Here is a 20,618-nt window from a genome sequence, read left to right on the forward strand (position 1 = left end):
TCTTGGAGCCTGATGCTACATGGCTCCCTTCAGAGACCCGGGTCTCCTGATTCAAAAATGACTCCTTCTGCTGGTTCCCGCCGACTGCGGGGACTTAATCCTCCATTCCTTCAATGGCTCAGCCTTAGGGACTGCCCCACCTCCCCTTACACCATCCCTGCCTCCCCGTCCCCCGCTGAACCTATGGTTGCTGGGATTCAAGAATGTGCTTTGACCCACAGCCCTGCACTGGCCTCTCCCCAGCATGGGGACCACTGGGACCCTGTCACCTGGGACGAACCCCTTGTTACCAAGAGGCCAACGGGAAGATGCTATAGACCTTACAGACCCACCCTCCTCTCCCTTCCCACCTCAGCTGGAAGGCTGTGTGAGAGCCCAAGATGTTTTTTTTTGTGCCTCAGGATTGAAGTCCGACCAAAAAGCACAGAGTGTTCGGGCCAGTCGGGGCTCTGGGGATCGCAGCTGGATGGTTCCAGACGCACAGCTCCAAACTCACACTGGATGGCCCCTTGGCAACCACAAACCTCAAAGCCCGAGGGAGAAAACCCAGTGGGAGGCGGCAGGACGACTCCACAGTGTCAAACACATTAGGTAAAGACCCTTCTGATGAGAGGAGATTCTCTTCCAAAACTCCATGAGAGTCTTTTAAAGGCGCACGGTTTCCAGAGTAACTGAGAGGCGCGGTCATGGTCCGCCTCGTCTTTTACTGAGGTCCTCAACCCTTCCCCCAGACTGACTGCCCTTCCATTACGCAGGATAAATAACTCTCGGAAGGAGTTCTTTAGAGCTCATTTGGGGGCATGCCTGCAAACTAGTGTTTTTTTCCTACTGGCAATATAAGATCTAAACTACCACTTCAGAGACGTAATTACTGTTTGCAGGCTCGCTAGAAATCACTATTGGTCGCGGGCTCTGTGGATGTGGTAAGCATTACCATATGTCAGGTTCTTAACGAGGTACAAAATGATGGTCTGAGATATGCACACCAAAAAAGGCTTTCCCTTTTTGGTGTTCTGACATGTCGAACCATGCCACATGGATCGATGAGGCTCACGGCCTCGGCACAGCTCAGTCATGGAACACGGGGACGACCTCCCTCACCCACCCACTGCCCACCAGTCAACATCGCTGCTTTAGGATTGGACTTGATTGTACATGATGATCAAAAGTGGTCCTGGAAAAAAAAAAAAAATGTGGTCCTGGAGAAAGTGATCCTCAGGTATTCACATCTTAGTTATTAAAAAAAAAAAAAATTCCCCTATATTGATGGAAAATTCCTAGGTTGGGAATTCCTAGGTTACTTACATCAGTAAGCATAATGTTCTTAGGAATACACTGGGGGAAAAACATTCTCACAAATCAGTTTCTCCCCTGTCATGCTGGATAATGAGTTCTTTGTGGTGGGGCTGCCCTGTGCCCTGCAGGACGTTTCGCAGCATCCTGGCTTCTATCCACTTAGAGGTAGAGGCCCCACCCAGATTACGACAACCAAAAATGTCTTCAAACGTCGCCAAGACTTCAGGGGAGGGAGCAAAATCACTTATGATTTTGTGATCACTTGTGAACCACGGTCATCAACATACAGGAAACTCCACAGCGACATTCTGATGGCAGAGTTTCAAGGTCACCCACTCCCCTGTTTGCCTCCCAGAGCATTCCAGGTGTGCGGGCTGTGTTCCTCATTCTCAGGGGTTGCCACGGCTTATGGAATTCTCTGTCACACCTCTTCCCGGAGCCTCGCTCCCGAGTTGGACCCAGCCTCTCAGACCCCTGCTTGGTGCTACCAACGGACAGGCAGTCCCAGATGTCCTTTTCATTTTAACTGTTTTCATTTTCCTACCAGTCATGTCAGGGAAACAGATAAGTAAAACAACAGAACTGAAAAGGGTTTGAACCAAAGCTTCAGGAAATAGAAACCAACTCCAGCTGGCTGGAATAAAAGGACCCAAAAACATTTATGTCATGCGCAGGAGACGGAGTCCAGCTGGACCTCCTTCAGACTGGAAATGGGACCTGGGAAGTGGCCAGAAACCAAAGTGTCCTCTCCCCCTGCTTCTCCCAGGGCCACCGGCTTTCTCTTCTCTCTTTCTGCCTTCACCTTCTGCATCTTATTCAGGAGCCCATATGGCCTTCAGGTTGGCTCCCACAGTTTCCAAGGCTTTCAGGTTCCTGAAGCTAAAATCACAAGGGAGGTCTTGATTGGCCGAGGTTATCTTTTTTTGCCAGACCAGCTGAGCCGCACAATTTCTGTGAGTGTTATTTCTGCATCTGACTATAATATTTGAGATCTTCATTTCAGAGGTCTTTTGAGATTGAAGTCCTAGATGTCACCAGGCATTTAAACATGCAAAATATTACACAAATGAGGGGTGGAGTTCTTATTTTAGAATAATAGTATATAATGAATCACAGAACTATTTGGAATTTACAGTAATAATTACGTGAGAGGTTTGATGTCGTAACAAGAGCTCAAGACTAAAATAGAGATCTGGCCTTAGACAAGTCACTTCACTGCTCTGAATTATGGGGAGAATAATGTCCATTCTACTTCCTCAAGAGGTTCTTAGGTGATTCAGACGCGAGAATTGTTGAGAAAGCGCCTTACAGATTCTGGCATTATTACAGACTTCACTTAAAAAGACAGGTACTGTTAGTTAGGAAGCAGTCAGGAATACTTTTTTATTCCCTGCAAGCCCAACCAAAAGGGAAATACATTATCTCCCCTGTCAGGTGGTCCAGAGGTGGGCCCAGCCTCCAGGCACAAGACAGACGGAGCACCAGCTCCATTTTTCTGTGACTTATTTGGCTGTTTTCCACCTTTTGGTGTTGACTTGCTTCTCACAGACTTGTCTCATGGTCACAAGATGGTTGCCAGCACACCAACAAGGAAGGGAACCTCTCTCCCTGAAGAATACAAGACTAAGTCTTTCCATTCTGTGCGTCTGATACAAGACAGGACACAGCCCGTCTTTGAACTAGGTGCCATCACGCGGAGAGTGATGCTATGCTGATAGGCTCAAGCCTGAGGTTCTGAGGCAATCCCCAGCAAGGGGGGAGAATGTACATAAATAAACCTTAGCTTAGACATGGAATCAGGAGCCACCCCAGGAACTGGGATGGAGCAGCTTCCTCTGAATCATCTGTGTGTATTTATTCTTTTTATCAAATTGGGGCTGTGTTGGGTAAGAGGAAGTGGGGAAGCAGCCGCTCTTCTTAGGTAGCCAACAGCGTCCGGTCCACACAGGCTGATGGAGAGCATATCTGCAAGCAGCCTAGTACATTCTTCAGAACCATCATGGAGAAAAGGCAAAATTGCCCCTGCCTCCCTCACTATTCAGCTTGCCCTTTTCTCTTGGTGTTTCTTTAAGATAAAAGAAGGCTCAGCCGGTGAAGCGTCCGACTCTTGATTTTGGCTGGGGTTGTGGGTGATCTCAGGGTCATGAGATGGAGCCCTGCCTTGTGCCCTGCGCTGGGCGTGGAGCCTGCTTAAGATTCTCTCTCTTCCCTGTGCCCTCCCACCCTCTCTAAAATAAATAAACAAATCTTCAACCAAAAAGATAAAAGAAGGAAGGAATTGGAAAGAGAAGGAAAATAAGGAAAGAAAGAAAAACCACCACGCTTTCTGGCTCCCTCCTTTTCTCTTTCTCCCTCTCCTTCACAAAATCCTGGGGGATTGTAATAGTGGCTGCTGGTGTCATGGCAACAGCAAATGCAGTGTTTCAGGCCCAGTCCAGAGGAATACGATCTGTGTGAAGATTTGTATACAGATGGAGGCCACCTCCACATGGTAAAGGCCCCTCCTAGGATCTCGCTAGATCAACCCACATCCACTGACAAGCGGCCGAGGCTTTACATCAGGCAGAGATGGCCAAGCAAGGTTGCAGATGTGGCCTCTCCCCGTTCAGAGATGTCAGTCCTCAGGGGATTTTTGGCATTTTGGAAATACAGCCCAAGCCTCTCATAACTATTAAATGTTTCCAGATGGACACTGGCTCTTTCTGCCTTGTGGACAAAGAATATTGTTAGGTGCTCCCCCTTGTAGAGTCATAGATCAGGCAAACATCAGCATTGCATAAATCTTACACGCCCACTAGGGCTGATTTTCTGCAAGTGAGGGGCTCAAGTAAACCTCTAGGGGGCTTATTAAAAATGATGAATGCAAAAATAATTTTTAAGTCTTCCATGTCTCCCTATTGCCTAAAGGATCAATTGCACATTCTTTAGGCGTGACATTCAAGGCCAACATGGCCCCTTCTTTCCTCTCAACAGGCTGATTCCTCTCCTGGCCTCTCAGAGCAGCTCCCAGTTTCTGAAGCTGCTCCGTCCCCTGGGTCGTGTCCTTCCCTCACCACTCATTGTGTTTCAACCTGCCAGTTCAACTAATTCAAGACCCTTCCGATGCCCACGCCTCACGCCTATTTGCCCATCCTCCTCTTTTGCCACCACTGTTTGCTTTTCAACAAAAATCTTCAACTCTGGCTGCACAGGGGAGACACCTGGGGAGCTTTAAAACAATATCGATACCAACCCAGACCAATTACATCAGAACAGATGAGGGAAGTGCCCTTGGTTATTATGCAACAGCTATAGCAAATGGTGAACTATAAAGGCAAGGCTCTGGGCTCAGGAAGCCCAATTTGAAGTCCAGTTCCCCTTCTTCCCAGCCATGTGACCTGAAGCCAAGTACCCACCCTCCGCATGCCCCTACATTTCCACCTCTAAAATTAAGGCAGGAAGGAACCCCCACCCCATCGGGTTATTGTAAAGATCAAATGAATATCCCTGACATTCAGTATGAGCTCCATCAGTGTTAGTTATGATGAAGGTGCCTCAGACTCCTTCTAGAAGCCTCCAGGCAACTTGGTGAGTGGACCTGCCCTGTGATCCTCTCTGCCTAGCACAGAGCAGACACACAACTTTTTTTGAGTGATGAAATGGATTCATGAATGAAGATGAATTTTGAATTTAGGAGATGGCAGAGATTTATAAGGAAGAGGTGGCCCATGAGCTGAACCTCAGATAGGCTGGATAGGCTTGTGAGAAGCAGATGAGGAGTGGGAAGGTATTCCAGAAAGGGCAATAGTAAGGGTCCGGGACAAGACACGGAGGTGCTGCATGTAGACAAAGACCCTTCTCGGACCCCAGGTGTGCTGTGGGTCCAAGGAGAGGATTACAGGAAAGAGCTGCAGTGTGATGGTTTGAGATGGAAGTGGGGCCATTTCAGGAAGAGTCCGTGATGGCTCACCAAGGAATTCAGGCTCTGTTCTGAATAGGATGAGTGGACTGTGAAGAAGGAGTCTGAGACGGTGAATGGACAATCTAACCCATGCTTTAGGAAGTCAGTCCTCCCAGCGGGAGGGAAGGGTGACCTGGTGCCCAGAGAGCAGACAGCAAGGAGTAGGCTAGGAGATTATTGTAGCTTCTTATTTGATATCAACATTATCAATGTTCAATCTTCAAAAAAAGTTATTCTATTAATTCTGACTTATTAACATAAGTGCACAGAGTAAGATTGAAATAGAACAAAACCATCAGACTCACTTCTGTCTTTGATCACTACTTACCCAATTTTCATTCTCTAAAGCAATCACTGCATGGTTATTAAAATAAAAAAATTATAGGAGAGTACTATGGACAATTGTATGCCAACAAATTGGATAATCTAGCTGAAGTGGACAAATTCTAGAAACACAAAGCCTACCAAGACTGTGAAGAAATGCAAACTCTGAATAGACCCGTAACTAGTAAGGAGATTGAATCAGTAATCAAAAATCTCCTGACAATAAAAAGCCCTGGGTCTGATGGTTTCTCTGGTGAATTCCACTGAACACTTAAAGAAGAACTAACACCAAACCTTCTCAAACATTTCTACCCAAATGCAGATAAGTCATCCTATGAGGGCAGCATTACCCAAGATACCAAATCAGACAAAGGCACTACAAGAAAATTATAGTGTCCCCTATCAATACAATATCTCTTATAAATATTGACGTAAAAATCTTCTGTAAAATACTAGCAAGTTGAATTCAGCAGCATATTAAAATAATTATACAACATGACCAAATGGGATTTATTCCTGCAGTGCCACAATGTTTGAACATACACAAAAATCGATGATGTAATACACCATGCTAATAGAATAAAGGGGAAAAAACAAACACATGATCACCTCACCTGATACAGAAAAAGCATTTGGCAAAATGTAACATCCTTCCATGATAAAAACACTCAACAAACTAGGAATAGAAGGCAACCACTTGAACATAAGAAGAAGCCATATACGAAATCTCACAGCAAACCTCAGGCTCAAAAGTGAAAGACAGAAAGCTTCTCCTTTAAGATCAGAAGCAAGGCAAGGATGCCTACCTGTTCTCTCCACTGCTATTCAATAGAGCACTGGAAGTTCTAGCCAGAGGAATTAGGCAAAAGAGGTAAATAAAAGATACCCAAAATAGAAGGAGGAAGTAAAATTATCTCTGTTTCCGGATATGACCTTATATGTAGAAAATCCTGAAGATTCCACAACAAAACTGTTCAAATGGGGGAAAAAAGTTGTTAGAATAAATAAATTAATTCAGTCAAGTAGTAGGATACAAAATCAACACAAAAAACTCAGTTGCATCTCTATACATGAACAACAATCTAAAAAGGAAATGAAGACAACAATTCCATTTACAATAGCATCAAAAAGAATAAAATACTTGGGAATTAATTTAACCAAGGAGATTAAAGACTTGTACCATGAAAACTACAGAACATTGCTGAAAGAAACTAAAGAAGGCATAAATAAATAGAAATGTATTCCATAGTCATAAATTGGAAGACTTCATATTGTTAAGATCTTAATACTACCAAAAGCAACCTACAGATTCAACACAGTACCTATCAAAATCCCAATGATGTTTTCTGCAGAAATTGAAAAACCCATCCAAAAATTTATATGGAACCTCAAGGGACACCAATTGGCCAAAACAGTCTTTAAAAAGAAGAGGCAAGCTGGAAGAGGCACAATTCCTGTTAGAAAACTTACTAAAAAGCTATAGTAATCGAAGTAGTGTGAGTCTGGCATAGAGGTAGACATATATACCAATGGAATAGAATGGAGAGCCAGAAATTAACCCTTATGTTATGGTCAAATGATTTTTGACGAGTGCCAAGACCATTCAATAGGGAAAAGTTATTCTCTTCAACAAATAGTGCTGGGAGAAGAGGATATCCATATGCAAAAGAATAAAGTTGGACACTTACCTAACACCATAAACAAGTACTAACTCAAATGGATCAAAGATCTAAATGTAAGACCCAAAGCTAAAAAACTCTTAGAAGAAAACAAAGGACAAATGCTGTATGACATTGGGGTGGACAGTGACTTTTTAGATATGACACCCAAGGGGCATAGACAACAAAAGAAAAATAGACACATGAGTCTTCAGGAAAATTTAAAAATTTTGTGCATCCAAGACCCTGCAAACAAAGTACAAAAAAATGGGAGAAAATATTTGCAAATCATATGTGGTAAGAGATTAATATCCAAAAAGTATAGGTAACCCTTAAATTCAACAAGAAAACAGCATAATTTGAAACTAGGCAAGGGACTAGAATAGACCTTTTCCAAAGAATAACAAGTAGCCAATAAGCACTCAAAAAGATGTTCAACATCACTAATTATGGGGGAAATGCACATCAAAACCGCGATGAGATGCCACTCCACACCTGTTAGAATGACAACTACCAAAAGAGACAGAAAATAGGAGGTGTTGGTGAGACTCTGGTGCTGGAAGCCTTGAGCATTGTTAGTGGGAATGCAAAATGGCACAGCCGTTCTGAAAACAGTACACTGTTTCCTCAAAAAACTAAAAAAAAAGCTACCATACAATCCAGTGATTTCCCTCTGAGGTATAATAATCACAAAAGAATTGAAAGCAGGGTCTCGGGGCACCTGGGTGGCTGTCATTAAGCGTCTGCCTTTGGCTCAGGTCATGATCCCAGGGTCCTGGGATTGAGCCCCACACTGGGCTCCCTGCTTGGCAGGAAGCCTGCTTCTCCCTCTCCCTCTGCTGGTCCCTCTGCTCGTGTTCCCGCTTTCGCTGCATCTCTCTATCAAATAACTAAATGAAATCTTTAAATAAAATAATAAAGAAAGCAGGGTCTCAGAGAGATTTGTACATCCATGTTTATAGCGACATTTTTCACAATAACTAAAATGTAGACACAAACCAAGAGTTCATCAGCAGATGAACAGATAAGTAAACTATGGTTTATATATGCAATGCAATATTATTCAGTCTTAAAAAGAAAGAAACTCTGACATATGCTACAACATGGATGAGCCCTGAAAACATTATTCTATTTGACCTGGGCCAGTCACAAAAAACCAAATACTCTTTGATTCCACTTAAATGAAGTACTTAGAGGAGTCAAAATCCTAGAGGCAGAATGCAGCCTGGTGGTTGCCAGGAGCTTGGGAGATAGGGGAAATGGGGAGTTTTTATTTAATATGTGTGGAATTTCAGTTTTACGAGACAAAAAGTTCTAGAAATGGATGGCGCCGATGATGTCACATTAAGAGTGTATTTAATCCTGTTGAAATGTACTCTTAAAAAGTGGTTTAGATAGTACATTTTACATTTGTATATTTTATCCCAATAAAATAATGGGAGAACAAAAACCCTGAAGAATCATATAAATATAAGGTGATGTTATTATTTATTACCAACTTGCTCTTTTCTAACTCTGGGCAAAAAAAAAAGGACTGAATTAAATTGGCTGGCTACTCTACTTGCATCGATATGTCTTTTTATCTCACAATCAAGTCTCATTTGCCTCAACAGTACTTCATATTCGGGACTCTATATTTACAGCTCATGGCACAAGCCATAAATTCAACCAATCAGTAACACAAGTTTTTGGAAAACTCTGATTATTTTGTTTCTGTTCAAACCCCAATGAACACGTGGGAATGTAGGGCTGTAGCATTCCTGCGCATGCCACAGCTTCGTGTCACAGGATGGTCTGCAGCAAGTGCTTAACAGGGGGTGGTGGCCGTCCTTATCCCCAGCCTCTGTAATGGTTAAGAGAGGGTTTGAATTTTTTTACACACATTTTAAAAGGCACCTCTCTGTTTCAAGGCATGAGAAACTAGACCAAGCTAGGACAGAAACTGAAGTGGTGAGAAAGAGGTCTGAAAACATTCTGATTCCAAGAAATCAGAGTGATTCTGGTCCTGTTCCATCAGGAGCGAGTCAGCATTTGGGTGATAATTCCTCCAGGGTTAGAGTGTTTCCTGGAATCCTGTTTGTTTTTATCCACCCATCCCAGCATGGAAAGATCAGATACTTTATGTCTTCTAAAGCTGTAAGACAGATCTGCAAGCATTTCTCTCTGCAATCCATCTTCCCTCTGCTTGTTGGCTATCGATAATGTTTATTGAGAGATAAATCACATGCCAGAAATTGAAAGTGTACAATGCACTAGTTTTTAGTGTATTCATAAGATTGTCTTTGTTTTCTTTCCTCTTTTTATTTCCTAGGGAAAGGAGAGAGCCTTAGCTACTCACTCATTGATTCAATGTGTATTTATTGACCACATAAAAAATCAAGTACAAATCCCTGCCCTCACGGAGCCTGCATTCTAGTGGAGAAAAAAAACAATAAACAAATAAAATACATAAACCATAAAGTATGTCAATGATGATAGTAACATAAAAAAATAGTAGAAAAAATAGGGTGTAGCAGCTGGTTGTGGGTGGGAGACGGATTACAAATTTAAGCTGAGTGGTAAGGGGACATCTCAAGAGACGGTAACATTGAAGCGAAAACTTGGGAGAAATGAGGAAGTTAATCATGTTCTCATCTGGGGGAAGAGAATCTGGGTAGAGGAAACAGTAAGTGCAGAGACCAGGAGATGTGTGTTCTAGAAACAGCCAGGAGACCAGTATGCCCAGACCTTAATAGGTGAGGGAGAAATGAGGTCAGGGCCACACAGGGTCATATGCCACTTGTCAAGACTTTGGCTTTGATTCTGGGTATGGTGGGAAGCCACGTTAGAGTTTTGATCTAAGGAATGCTGGGAACTGATGTACTTTGAACCAGGTCATGCTGGCTGCTATGTGGATCATGGAGTCAGAGGGAGAAGAAGACGTTTGTTAGGAGGCTGATTACAGTAATCCATGAGACAGCATAGCCTGAGCAGACGGCAATGGGGAAATGAGAAGATTGGGCCAGATTCTGGATAGAGTATGGGTGTTGAGCCAACAGGCTTGGCTGAGAGAGAAGATGTGGAGAAAGAGAAGAAGTCAAGGTGACTTGAAATCTGCAAAGCTGAACAGTAACAGGCGATTGGTGGGGCTGGCTTAGGCGAGGGACAGCGGGGCAATTTCCTGTACAGCATTTATCCTAGAAGAAAGGTAACTGTTTAGGCCTGAAAACATCTAAGTTGTTCTGGAGCGTCTCAAAATAGGAAAAGACAGACAAATTGTTACTTGTTATCATCCTATTTCTAAAACATAACCCAGCTCCTTAAGCATCAAATTGCAAATAGATTGTACGCATGGTTTTATTTCTATTTTTGAAACCAAAAACATTATCTGCCCATTATGTAACCAGTAGTCAGCTACCTTTATTAGGAAATTTAACATCTTGCAATTGTTGCTGGAAATTAACAAAATCATCAGTTCTGTCTGAGGTTGCTCTTGCTGCCTAATTTAATTGTTTGTGATAAAATCTTTCATATACTAAACAATTTTATTTAAGTTAATTGCATTAGGTACTTGTTTTACTACTTCGACCATAATTTGATAATTGCTTTTTGTTAATAAAATCTACATAGTCCTGAAACTAAATACTGGCCATAAGCCTGCCCTGGACATAGCTAGTACCAGATTATGTTTCAAATTCTCTACTTTGGCAGCTTCAAAATCAACCATGGAAGATTTACACACAGAAATCAACAAACATTGTAAGTCCCCCAGAGAACAGATTCAGCAGGACACTACGGGGCATAGAGACATGTAGGGTATGAATGCCAGATTTCAGCCCCACAGTGGTGGCACTGGACAGAGAGGATGTAATGGGAGCCATCTACCCCAGAAGGTGGGGGTGCTTTATCCTTGACATTGCTTAGAACTGCTAGCTTATAAAGGTAATAAAAAGCAGACCAAACTTAAGCTTTCAATTCTCTACAGACAAGGCTCTTCCTTGTTGTCCGTGCCCAGGGCAGGTCTTTCCCACCACTCCCACCTCCAATCTTGTCCTGCTGACTGTCCGGTCACCAGGGGAGTGACATGTAACTTTTCTAAGCCTTCATTTCCTGAAGGGATCATAAAATCAACCACACTGTCTTGTTGTGAAGACTTGAGACCGAATAGAGTACAAAGTATATGCTCTAGGTAGTGAGTAATGGTAGGATGAACAAAACTTTTAGGGTTTTCTCCCAGCCCCAAGAGAAGGAGGAAACCCCATATAGATCAAAATCATCTTCATAACCTCTCTGCTTCCCAAACTCTGAGCCCCTGTCAATGCTGTTCCTCCCACTTGGGGTCACGTCTATTTCTGCATGTCCAAACTGTCTGCCTTTCAAAATTGACCCAGTTGCTATCCCCTCTAAGAGACTTTCTCTTTTTCCCATGGCTGATATAATGTCTCCTTCCTGTAAAACTCCCTGGCTTGGGGGGAATCTCTGGTACTTTCCCAGGCCTACTGGATTAGAATCTGCATTTTAACAAGATCCCCAGGGGATTCCTATGCATGTAAGACTTAGGAACCCTTGCTCTAAATCACTGGATCTCACACTTGTCAGCACATTGGAATTACCCAGGGAGCTTTTAAAAACTTAACGCCTAGATCCCACCTTAAGAGATTCTGATTCAACTGGTCTGGGGTACAGCCCGTGCACCAGGGTCTTTTAGAACTCCCAGATGATCCTAATATGCATCAAAGTTTGAGAACCGCTGGTCTATAAACTCTCCTTATACTCCCTTATGGAGCCTGCACACTTCCTAATGTTAAGGTTATTTGTGTCTATATATGTTTTCCCACTTATAGTAAACTGTAAATCTTTTTAAGAGCAAGAACTAGTTCTTCATTCAGTTTTTATCACCCCCTCCCTAACAATACCTGGCATATAATGGGAGTTTAATAAACACTATTGCATGAATGATGAATGCATCGTTTATCTGTAATCTAAAAAGGGTCTCTCGGGGCGCCTGGGTGGCTCAGTGGGTTAAAGTCTCTGCCTTCGGCTCAGGTCATGATCCCAGGGTCCTGGGATAGAGCCCCACATCAGGCTCTCTGCTCAGTGGGGAACCTGCTTCCCCCCACTCTCTCTGCCTGCCCCTCTGCCTACTTGTGATCTCTCTCTGTCAAATAAAATCTAAAATAAATAAATAAATAAAAATAAAAAGAGTCTATCAATATCAAAAAGATGTCCTAATCTGAAGATGGCTTGAACCTATTCCCAAAATTATGGAGTCAATTCTTCTTCACTTCTCTGAAGAACAGGGGCTGATGGCTAGAATGGGATTTCTACCTGAGGATACGGGCTCTCTGGGTACCCGTGAGTCGGGCCACTGCCATCTCTGGGGGCTCCTTAGAGAAAGCTGCAGCTTTGGAATCTGGAGACCCCAGGGAGCAATGAAAGAAGCAAAATGAAGGGGCCCCTCCCTACACTCCATGTGTCCAGTTCAGAACTCTTGGCTGAAATATGATGGTGTTATTGTTTCTTCCTCTCCAGGGTGCCATTTTGATATTTATGGGGATTGTTGTCCTCACTATGAAGGCATCTGTTATTGAAATGTTCCTTGGTAAGTACTTTTATGTGTGTATCTGGATACGCTTTTAACATTTTCCTAAGGTCCAAAGAATCTTGCCAAGAAGAGGCTTAAACCAAGACAGAGCATATAAACAGTACAGTGTATCTTTTTATGATAAACATTTTAGAGAGATGTTTAAGTGAGAATGTTAAGTGTAGATCAAATTCAAGATGTACGTGTGTATATATTTTTGTATAAAGCAAAATTGTGTATCACATGTGTGTACATGTTACACACATACACACACATATTTTGCCTTCTTCAGCAACTAGCAAATGTTTCAGATGGAATATATTTACAGATTCTGAATTCGGAAATCTTATTGCTTATTTAAAAAAAACAAAACAAAACAACTCATCACTGGCATGTCCTTATTTATACCACTGGTGACTCATGCTCTCAGAGACAGAACCCACACCCGTTATCAGCAGAGAACACAATTTCAGGTAGGCTCTGGAGGAGTAGCAGTTTGGCTGCAGGAGAGAAAAGGATTGATGGGGTTAGCATTAAGCCCAAGGGTGATTATCTGTTAATCTTGACCCCCGCTGTGCCCTGGCCATCTTGGACAGAGCAACCCTATGGGAATCACTGCCTTACTCCTACCAGGGAAGGGTGCCAAGACTTTTTGGATATTGTATTCGTTTGCTAGGGTGCCATGACAAAATACCACAGGCTGAGTGGCTTGAAACAGCGCAGTTTTATCCTCTCACAGTCCTGAAAGCTAAAAGTCCCAAACCAAAGTGTCAGCAGAGTTGGTTTCTTCAGAGGGGAGCGATGGAGACTGTGCTCCATGCCCCTCTCCTTCGGGAGGTTTGGTGGCCATCTTTGGCATGTCATGGCATCCCTGTGACCATCTTCACGTGGCGTTCTTCCTCAGTTGGATGAGTATCTGTGTGTGTCCGAATTTCCTTTTCTTATAACACTAGTCATAGGGGATTAGGAGCCCAACCTACTCTAGTACAACCTCATCAGAATTTAAACAATTACATCTATTTCAAAAGGAGGTCACATTCGGTTATGAGGGCTGGGACTTTAACCAATGAATTTAGAAGGGACAAAATTCAACACAGAATATAGTCAGAATGTTCCAGGTCTGTGTAGAGGAGGTCTATGCAGCAGAGTTGGGGAACAGGAGAGAAAGAGGTGACACAGGGAAGGCAACAGGGCTCTCACGGGGTGGAAGGAGCCTAGACCAGGATCGGAGAGACCCTGTGGGTTCCAGTCCAGACTGCCCGCCAACCTGCTAAGCTCAAGCCCCTTCATTTCCAGTTTGTCCTTTGAGAGGCTGTCCCCTCCCATACTGCCCAACTGTTTAGTGTTTCTTAGGTAGGGCAGGTGGGGAGTCAGGAATAGGAAGGCTTTAGCTGCTGTAAAACACACAAAGCCAGCAAACCCCGAGGCCATTTCATACTCTGCATGCCCCCCATATGACAGAACCAAGAAGGGACACTTGACTGTCCTTCCTTGTCCCCAGCCTCTCACAACCTTTCTGCAGAACTCTCTCCCCTCAGGGCTGCACATTCAGAAGGTAAGAAATCAAAGCCAGTAAAGGAGATTCCTGTCACACAATTCCCTCTCTGTCCTCACGTGTCTGTCTCCCCAGCATCTCTCTTACTCATCTGCTTGTCTCCATCCCAGGGCCATTTCCCTGTCACTCTCCTCAGTACTGGGACAGCCTCCCTGCCCCAAATCCTGACCCCTCTAACTCCTTCTCAACCACACCTCAATTAATCTCTCTAAAGAACACGTCTGGTCACCACTCTTGACTTAAACTCCTCCGTGGTTCCCCTTTGTCTTTGGGATGGGACCTATAACTCTAAAAGTATCTTGCTTGCTGGGCAGACCTTCCTGATATGGCTCCCCTTGCTGTCTTCTGCTCTCCTTGCTCCCCAGAGAGCCCACTCCGGCTTCCAAGGATCTGAAAAGTACTGACCTTCTCCGTCCCTCAGGGCTCACGTCATTTTTCCCCTTCAGGCCTTTGACCATGCTGGGTCCCTGGCCTGGCATGCTCTTCCTCTCACTCCCACAACCCCCACAAGCCCTACTCGTCCTGGGGAAGCTTCCTTCCACCATCACCCCCCCCCATTTGACCAGGCCATCTTCCTAAGGGCTTCTGTGGTGCCCTGTATTGATTCTCATTATAGCTGTGTCATGTTCCCCTTTCCACTCAGCAGGCTCCCCCAGAGCTGTGAACTCACTGAGGGCAGCTGTCAGGAGCTGTGTCCTGCATTTTCAATGCTAAGCACATCTCATAGGCACTCAAGAAATATTGTAAAATAAATTATTCTTAGGGATGCTAGATTTGTAAGGAATCAGAGTCCAACTGTGCACCTAATTCCAATGTGTGGGTGTATATATACTACAAATCAAATATCACACAGTACTGTCTAATGATCCCCCCCTTAATTAATGTCAATTAAGTATTCAATATATATCAGAGCTAGCATGTTTAAGATATCCTCGAATTTATGATACAGCAGAGTTTTATGCCACTGTCTTTGGAGCACCATGTGTAATCAACAACCGTGCTTATGGGGAGTGAGTGGAATAAATGGGCTAAGGCAGTAGTCAGCAAACTTGCAATCTGGTTCCAGCTTTTGCCCCAAAGACCTGCAGCTTTAGCCAAGGTGTTAACCTTGATCTTTGTGTCTTTTTTTTTTTTTTAAATAAAATAAAAGGATAACCTACAAAGCTCTTCCCAGCTTTAATATTCTGTGATTTGAAGCATAATTTTATGATTTACATGATTGTAGAGAATAAGTCGTCCTGTCTTTGCTAAGAAGCTCTGATTTGTATGACGTTAGATGTTTCATTGAGTACATAATATGAAATTAAAGCGTGGGGGAGGGGTGCCTGGGTGGCTCAGTGGGTTAAGCCTCTGCCTTTGGTTAGGGTCATGATCTCAGGGTCCTGGCATAGGGCCCCGCACCGGGTTCTCTGCTCAATGGGGAGTCTGCTTCTCCATCTCTCTCTGTCTGCTGCTCTGCCTACTTGTGCTCTCTCTCTGTCAAATAAATAAATAAAATCTTTTAAAAAAAATAAAAGAATTTTTTAAAAAGCATGGGGGAAATTTGAACTGCTTTAAAATGATCTGCTTTGTAAATCAGTTTTCAGGAAGGCACTGTGGACACTTAAAGAGAAGCAGAGCTGAAGAGTGTTTAAAGTGGTAAATATAGATTTTAATCAGGAACTACTCCAATCGAGGAGATCTCACTGTAGAAATGGGCCCAATTCCAAATATAACAAGGGACATGGAGATTTATATCTGAGCAGCAGGTTGGGGGGTGTGGGGGTGGGTTGTCAGTGGTTGGAAATAAGACATCAAGGGTGGGGGATTCTTGCTAAACCTATCTGACATGATTCTTGCTAAAGGCAGACCAGGGTAATCAGATATCTATCAAGGGTGGGGGATTCTCACTAAATAGGATTCTTGCTAAAACCGGGTGATACAGGACCAACAAGGAGGAACACTGAAGCCCAGTGTCAAAGTCCAGTTGGGAATTGGGCTTGGAGGAGCCCCATTAGAGTTTGGTCAAGGAGAGAATCCTTGTCAATACCACTAGAGTTAGTATCCTGAGGGGCCCTGGAGTTTATGGGGTACACGGAGGCATTTCCATAAAAGTTGTAGACACATAATAAGTTTTCAGTAAGTGCTTCTTGATTTGATCATTGATTAGATGTCCTGGCACTTCATGTCTTTCCTGAAAGTAAGTGAATTCTGATGATAATTCATGATTGGCCAGAAGACTGGGATATGAGTGTCGATTAACCATACTGATGATTTTGGTAGCCCGTTTCATTTTCATAAATCTATGGGATTTCAATATAACCCAGTTAAAAAATAATTTATCTTGTCTTTTTTTAATTGTAAAAGAAACATATTCTTTATAAAATATGGGATTTATATATGGAAAATACTATAAAATGGCAAAAATATACAAAATAAAAATGGAAATGACAATGCCATCATTACAAACATTTTGGTATGTTTGTTCCACTTGTTTCTCTCTGGATATATTCTAATTTTGTCAGAATCATTCTTCAGGTTAGAGCTGAGCACTTGCCAGTTTGTTTAATATTCTTTAACACATCATTTGTAGTAAATGTTCAGGGTACCCCTACTGTTGGGACACTTCCAGCATTTCATTATTTCCAGATTATCATTATAAATAATGTTTAGTGAACATTTTTTACATACGTTTTTGTCTATATCTCTAATTATAATTTGGGATATATTCCTAGAGGTATATTTCCTAGGACAAAGAATATAACTCTTTTTAGGGCTGTTGAAATATATTACCAAATGGCTTTCCAGAATGACTCCACCTTCTTAAACTTCACCAACAGTGTACCTAAATGCCCTAATCTCAAATCCATGCCAAGATTAAGTATCATCTTGTTTTCAGTATTTACTGACATAATATGGGAAACTACCCCTTGGTTTGGCTTTGGCTTGCAATTTTTATCATTAATGAGATTGAATGTTGTTTTAAGCTCATTCATTTGCATTTCTTTATCTATAAGCTATCTGGGTGATAATTTATTTAATTCTAAAACAATTACGCCTCTGCCATCTTAATGATATTGATGGCTACTCTAGAGAGGAAGAGAGTGAGAAGTGGAAGGAGATCTTTTATCTGAAAAAGTAAGTTCAACATTCAGCTTATTTTGAAATTTCAAGCACTGATGTCAAAGGAAGGGAACTTTAGTCAATGTTGTTCAAAACTAGAACACTGATTTTTAAACAGTTGAGAAGTATTGCTGCAAATTGCATAAACCATGATTGCCTTAGAACTTTGGACTCTAGATTTAATTTCCTCAAGCCTTCTAGACACTAATGGCCTCAGTTGCCAGAAGGGACTGGATTTCAAACCTGTGGTCCACTTTGTACTTTGAAGTGAGAATCAGCCATCCATCCCTGTGCTCTGCCTGGCTTCCCAAGAAAAGCGACACCAGACTGATTTTTCCGTTTCCCAAATTCAATACTCAATTCATCACTTCAGCATAGCAAGAGAAGCCTTACAGTCAAGGAATGAAGACCCCAGGGCACAAGCACATTTTCAGCCTTATTGACCAGCCCTCCCCTTGAGGAGTGGTTTCTGGGGAGTTTTAATTAACAAGATTCCAAGCTGAGGAGTGGGCCAATGTGTACCATTGAAAATAATGACTTTATTAACCACTGTGGTAAAACTGAACCCAGCTATGCATGTTTTCAGCCTGGAGGGTCGTGGGTGAGCAAATGCAAGTGATGGGGTGGTCTTACTGAAATATTTATAGTCCTAATGATAGGGAGACTCAGAAACCACTTGCCACAGGCACAGAGGCCCAGAAGGACAGTATTTGGTTTTCCCGAAGAATTGATACCCAAATGTATGACTATTTCAATTATTCCTTCTAATGAACTTGCTTAATTTTCTTCTCCATATTTATTTAGTATTTGTTCTTTAAAATATTCTAGGATTCGTTGTTTTTGTGTATAAAATGAAGACGTGTCTTCGCACAGAGTTAAAAGACACAGAGACTCCTATAAAAATTAGACCTCCAGGACACTCACATCCACCCAAACCCCAGAAGTAAATAACACCTCAAAAATGTCTGCCTTCATTCCACTTGGCTAGACCTGTGGTTCCTACTCAGTTCTCTTTCATGTGTCTGTTCCCTTAGGACATGCTACGTCAGCTGTCCGGCCTCAGCTGGTGCTACTGCTCAAAACTGGGGATAATTCAGGAGCTGCGTCATGGGTGCAGAATAGCTAGATAATCACAGGATAAATAACAATTTTATTTTTTTTTAAGATTTTATTTATTTATTTGTCAGACAGAGATCACAAGTAGGCAGAGAGGCAGGCAGAGAGAGAGGGGAAGCAGGCTCCCTGCTGAGCAGAGAGCCTGACACGGGGCTCTATCCCAGGACCACGACCCGAGCTGAAGGCAGAGGCTTTAACCCACTGAGCCACCGAAGTGCCCCTAAATAACAATTTTCTTAACAAACCCTGGTGACATTTTCCTTCAAAGGTTGTTGCTAATCAAGAATTCCCAGGTCCATTTGTATCTAAATTAAACATTTGTGTTGTCACACACACACAGACACCATGAAGTAGAATGCCCATTTTGATTACTCTAACACCTTATATTTACCTCTGGAGTCCCTACCCTACCCAGAAAGTGAGTTTCTAAAAAAAAGAAAAAAAAAAAAGTGGCTAAAATAGAAGCATGTTAAGCAGTGGATAAGGTAGAAGACGCCTGGAGAGGAAGGAAGAAGAATGGAGAATTGGTTAGCTTTTTGAAAGGAAAACATTGTTTTTCCATCTACAGGTAGAACTAGCGTCCGTACAGAGACGTGAGCATTTTCAGACATTACTAATAAAAAAATGCTATGAGAAATGTTCACAATATGGACCAAAATTCTAAGTGGGCCTATACTTCAGACAAGAAATCCCATTTGGAAATTTATTTAAAGGAAATAACAAAGGATTGTTAAGTCAGAAGATGACTAAATCATGGTACATCCTTATAGTACAATACTTTTCAGGCCCTCAAAATTACTGTGAGAGGAGCATTTAATGACAAGAAAAAATGTCTGTATATATCCTTAAGTAGAAATAAGTTACAAAACATTGCAAACAGTGTGAGCTTGATAAGATGCTTGTTTAAAAAAAGCACCTGCATGAATATGTATACATATAGAAAAAATGAAAATATCGTATCTTTTGGGTTCATCTATGTTTTCTATAATGTTCCTAGTGTTTTTTACATTCTTCTGTGAGGCACAAGTCCTATTCTGGTAATAAGGGAAAAAATGGTCAGTGCTATTTTTTAAAACCACAAGGCTCAAGCTGGTAATGCGACTTTGAACTAAAAAGGGTAAAGAGCGCTCCCTTCTTCCTCTGCTGCTGTACTTCCTCAAGAGAGCAGTATCCAAAAGCTGTTCTGCTCCTGTTTCTGAGGAGGAAGGTCAACTAACTGCAGTTGGCCTTGACAGGGCCGGGAAGCAAGTGCTGGTACAGCGGACCACCAGGGGACACTCTGGTCACCCCTCACCCCCTGTGGCCACTCCCCCTCTTCTCCCCAGCCCGCTCTCTCCTTGTCTTCCTTTCCTAGGCAGTCCTCCCCTGTGGCTTTCTACATATGCCCTCCATTCTACCTTCCTTATCTCCCTCACATGCACACACGCATGCGCCTATATGCGCACGCATATACACTCACGCATGCGCAATGCTCTGGCCAGTTTGAAATTAGCCATTTGGAAACTCCGTGTGGCGCAGAGGAGAGAGCTCAAGAAGGCCCTGGTGCTCACCCTACCTCTATCATTTATTTCTGGCACCAACCGAATGAGTGGACTTCTCAGGCCCCCCATTTCCTCTTTTGGGGACCGGAGAGGGCAGACTCGGGGTGGTGAAATGCAAAGCAGCAAAACAGAGGACAGATGCCCAGGAGGTGTTTTTGGAAGGCTCCCTCAGCAGCAGCCAGGAAAAGTACACAAACATCCATCTTATTCCCCCAACCTTCATTTAAGGGAACATTAGTTCCACCGATAAGACTATTTTAACATGTGATGGAAGCGATGATAAGGGTCAAAAGAGAGAAAGTGTTTGGGTAAAATGATATTGATTAGATTTTCTTTCATTTTCTCCATGTAGTTTTGCTGGCGACTGGAATAGACTCAAATAAAGACATGAACAAGAAGATCAAAAGGCCCAAGTTCAGTAAGTAAAATTGCAATTCCTCATTAGCATAAGGTTTGTGTCTCTCATGTAGAGGGCTGTTATACTTGTTTCAGGTAATTTGGAAGGTTTGGGGGCTTTTTGACT

General features: G+C 42.7%; 1 protein-coding gene across 6 annotated transcripts in view; it reads left to right on the top strand.

The window, feature by feature from the left end:
- Positions 1-20,618, top strand: part of VIT (vitrin) — a 99,785-nt gene that overhangs the window by 9,526 nt on the left and 69,641 nt on the right. For 5 of the 6 annotated variants that reach the window (XM_044261772.1, XM_044261770.1, XM_044261771.1 and 2 more), the window contains exons 2-3: positions 12,730-12,799; positions 20,448-20,513. In XM_044261772.1, the coding sequence (XP_044117707.1) occupies positions 12,748-12,799; positions 20,448-20,513 (118 nt within the window). In that variant the 5' untranslated portion in view covers positions 12,730-12,747. Of the gene's footprint in view, positions 1-441; positions 592-12,729; positions 12,800-20,447; positions 20,514-20,618 lie in introns of those variants that run through there. The other variant, XM_044261773.1, reaches the window with a different exon arrangement.

The sequence above is a fragment of the Neovison vison genome, chromosome 8 (assembly GCF_020171115.1).
Source record: "Neovison vison isolate M4711 chromosome 8, ASM_NN_V1, whole genome shotgun sequence".
In the NCBI taxonomy this organism is placed as follows: Eukaryota; Metazoa; Chordata; class Mammalia; order Carnivora; family Mustelidae; genus Neogale; species Neogale vison.